Raw genomic sequence first — 2,500 nt, 5'->3', positions numbered from 1 at the left:
TGTGTGTGTACGCGTGTGCGTGTGTGTCTATGAGTGTGTCTGTGAGTGTGTCTGTGTGTGCGTGTGTACGCGTGTGTGTGTGTGAGAGTGTGTGTGTGAGTATGTCTGTGTGTGTGTCTGTGTGTGAGTGTCTGAGAGTGTGTGTATGTGTGTGCGCGCATGTGTATCTGTGTGTGTGTCTGTATGTGTGCATGTGTGTGCGTGTGTGAGTGTGTGTCTGTGTGTGTGTGTGTGTGTGTGTGTGTGTGTGTGTGTGTGCATGTGCCTGTGTGCGCGTGTGTGTGTGTGCATGTGCCTGTGTGCATGTGTCTGTGTGTGTGCGTGCGAGTGTGTGCGAGTGCATGTGTGTGTACGTGTGTGTGTACGTGTGAGTGTGTGTGTGTGAGTGTGTGTGTGTGTGAGTGTGTGTGTGTGTCTGTGTGGGTGCGCGTGTGTGTGTGCGTGTCTGTGTGTGTGCGTGTCTGTGTGTGTGCGTGTCTGTCTGTGAGTGTCTGTATGTATGTGTGTGTGTGTGTGTGTGTGTGTCTGTACGTGTGTGTGTGTGTGTGCCTACCCCACTGCCACATTACTGTGTCACTGTGTCGTCTCTCGATGGCTGTGCGTCTCTAAACCCGTGACTGGCACGTCCATGTAAACGCAGTTGAACTGCACATATTTGCATCCTCTTATGCACCGTGGCATTACTGATCCTCCCCAAGAAGATCTCGGTCTCCATCCCTGAGCCCTTCACCGGCCCGGACCGCCTATCTGCGTTTCTGCTAGACCACATACAGCCCTCCACATGCTGTGGAGTGTGGCGTGCTTCCCTTTTTAAATGTAATCGCTTGTTCCCTTTGATACATGCCTGGGATTTGCATACATTTTTTTTTGAGGATAAATCATGCTGGAAGCCTTGAGCTGGAGGCATAACATTTAAATGAGCCTCTCTCTCCTTTTCACTCTGCCCCATCCATTCTGCTGCAAGTGTTGGTGAAAAGTCTCTCTCGCTCTCTCTCTAGCTCTCTTTCCCATTTCTCCCTCTTTCTCTCTTCCTCTCTTTCTCAATCACTCACTTTCTCTCTCTTTTACTTTCCGTCTCATACCCACCCCACCTCACCCCATCCCCCTCTTGCCTGCTCAATTCCTCAGATTAATTCTTTCGCAGCCTGAAACCATGCTGTGCTAATTTGCATATGGTGAAGAGAGGCTTTGTGGGTTGGGGGGGGGGTCCTCTGGCCCCCTGCTCCAGGGAGAGGCTTGCCGTATTCACGGCTGCATATGTAAAGCCACATTCACTCACTCTTTAGCCGTGGGTGACGCTAAGAGCAGGTGAATTCACTGGCACTCACCTCTGCCTGGCTCCTCTGCAATGCTCCTCAACCTCCTCCAGCTAGGCTGTGAACCTGTCTGAGGCCTCCCTGAGCAGAGTAAACCAATACACCATCCAGTCACGACTGTGGACTGACAGCTCGGATTGCAGTGGCACTTCAAGCTGCATGTGAAACAAAACATGTGCCCTAATCCAAGACCAGGGTGCCGAGACTGAGGAGTCCTCATTAGATGAGTTATAACAGCTGGTATACAACTTTAACCCTTTACATTCCACACGCCTGTCAGTACATCCAGAATTACTGCAGGACTTTCATATTAGTTTCAGTGTAGCCATTAAATAATTCACAGTAGCTACAACCTTGAAATTGCATAATAAGCCAGATGTTGAAGAGATTACATTCACAGCTGACACTTTTATCCAAAGTGATTCACAATTCTGACTGAACACAACTTGAGCAACTGAGGGTTAATGGTCTTGCTCAGGGGCCCAACAGTGGCAAGACTTGAACTGGCAACCTTCTGATTACTAGTCCAGTACCTTCACCACTGCTCATTGAGATTAAGTCTCTGTATCAAGCAGAAATATGTAATTGGTCTCTCTGTGCAGGAGGAAAAGACGAAACTTCAACAAGCAGGCCACAGAGATCCTGAATGAGTACTTCTACTCTCACCTCAGCAACCCCTACCCCAGCGAGGAGGCCAAGGAGGAGCTGGCTAAGAAATGCTCCATCACGGTGTCCCAGGTAACCTCCACTTCACTACTGCAACCTCCTTGCCTTTCTTAGTTCTGGTTGTTCTGGAGTTTAGATCCAACCCCAAACCTAGCACATCTGAGATGGCCAATCAGAGAGCCACGAAGGCACTCATTCTCTGAAACAGCCGTGTGGGTGGAGCTATAGTCTGCAGGAGGGTTGGATATCCCTGTGCTGCATTAATCACACATTCAGCTATGTATATAAGTGGACGGAGGTATAATGATGATGGGAGTAGAATGGGTTTCTGTGAGAATCTGTAGTCAGTAACTTGGCTGCAGTGTGTTAAACCACATGTAATTGATCCGCAGTTATAAACCCCACTGCATTACTGCACAGTCGCATTCCATGGCACTTTATGAAAAATGGATGGCACGCGTGTAAGCGCCCCGCAAATCCACGGGTGACATAATTTGACGATGCATCTGGGTGCTGTT

At 49.2% G+C, this 2,500-nt stretch overlaps 1 protein-coding gene across 5 annotated transcripts in view; it reads left to right on the top strand.

The window, feature by feature from the left end:
* pbx1b (pre-B-cell leukemia homeobox 1b) overlaps positions 1-2,500 on the top strand; it is a 63,630-nt gene that overhangs the window by 52,647 nt on the left and 8,483 nt on the right. For all 5 annotated transcript variants that reach the window (XM_027030143.3, XM_027030144.3, XM_027030142.3 and 2 more), the window contains one exon: positions 1,919-2,054. In XM_027030143.3, coding sequence (XP_026885944.1) covers positions 1,919-2,054 — 136 coding nt within the window. The remainder of the gene's footprint in view (positions 1-1,918; positions 2,055-2,500) is intronic.

Source organism: Electrophorus electricus, chromosome 7 (genome assembly GCF_041902795.1).
Source record: "Electrophorus electricus isolate QZ-2024a chromosome 7, ASM4190279v1, whole genome shotgun sequence".
NCBI lineage: Eukaryota > Metazoa > Chordata > Actinopteri > Gymnotiformes > Gymnotidae > Electrophorus > Electrophorus electricus.
The sequence above is the reverse complement of the archived record's forward strand: the minus strand, read 5'-3'. Positions and strand labels throughout refer to the sequence as shown.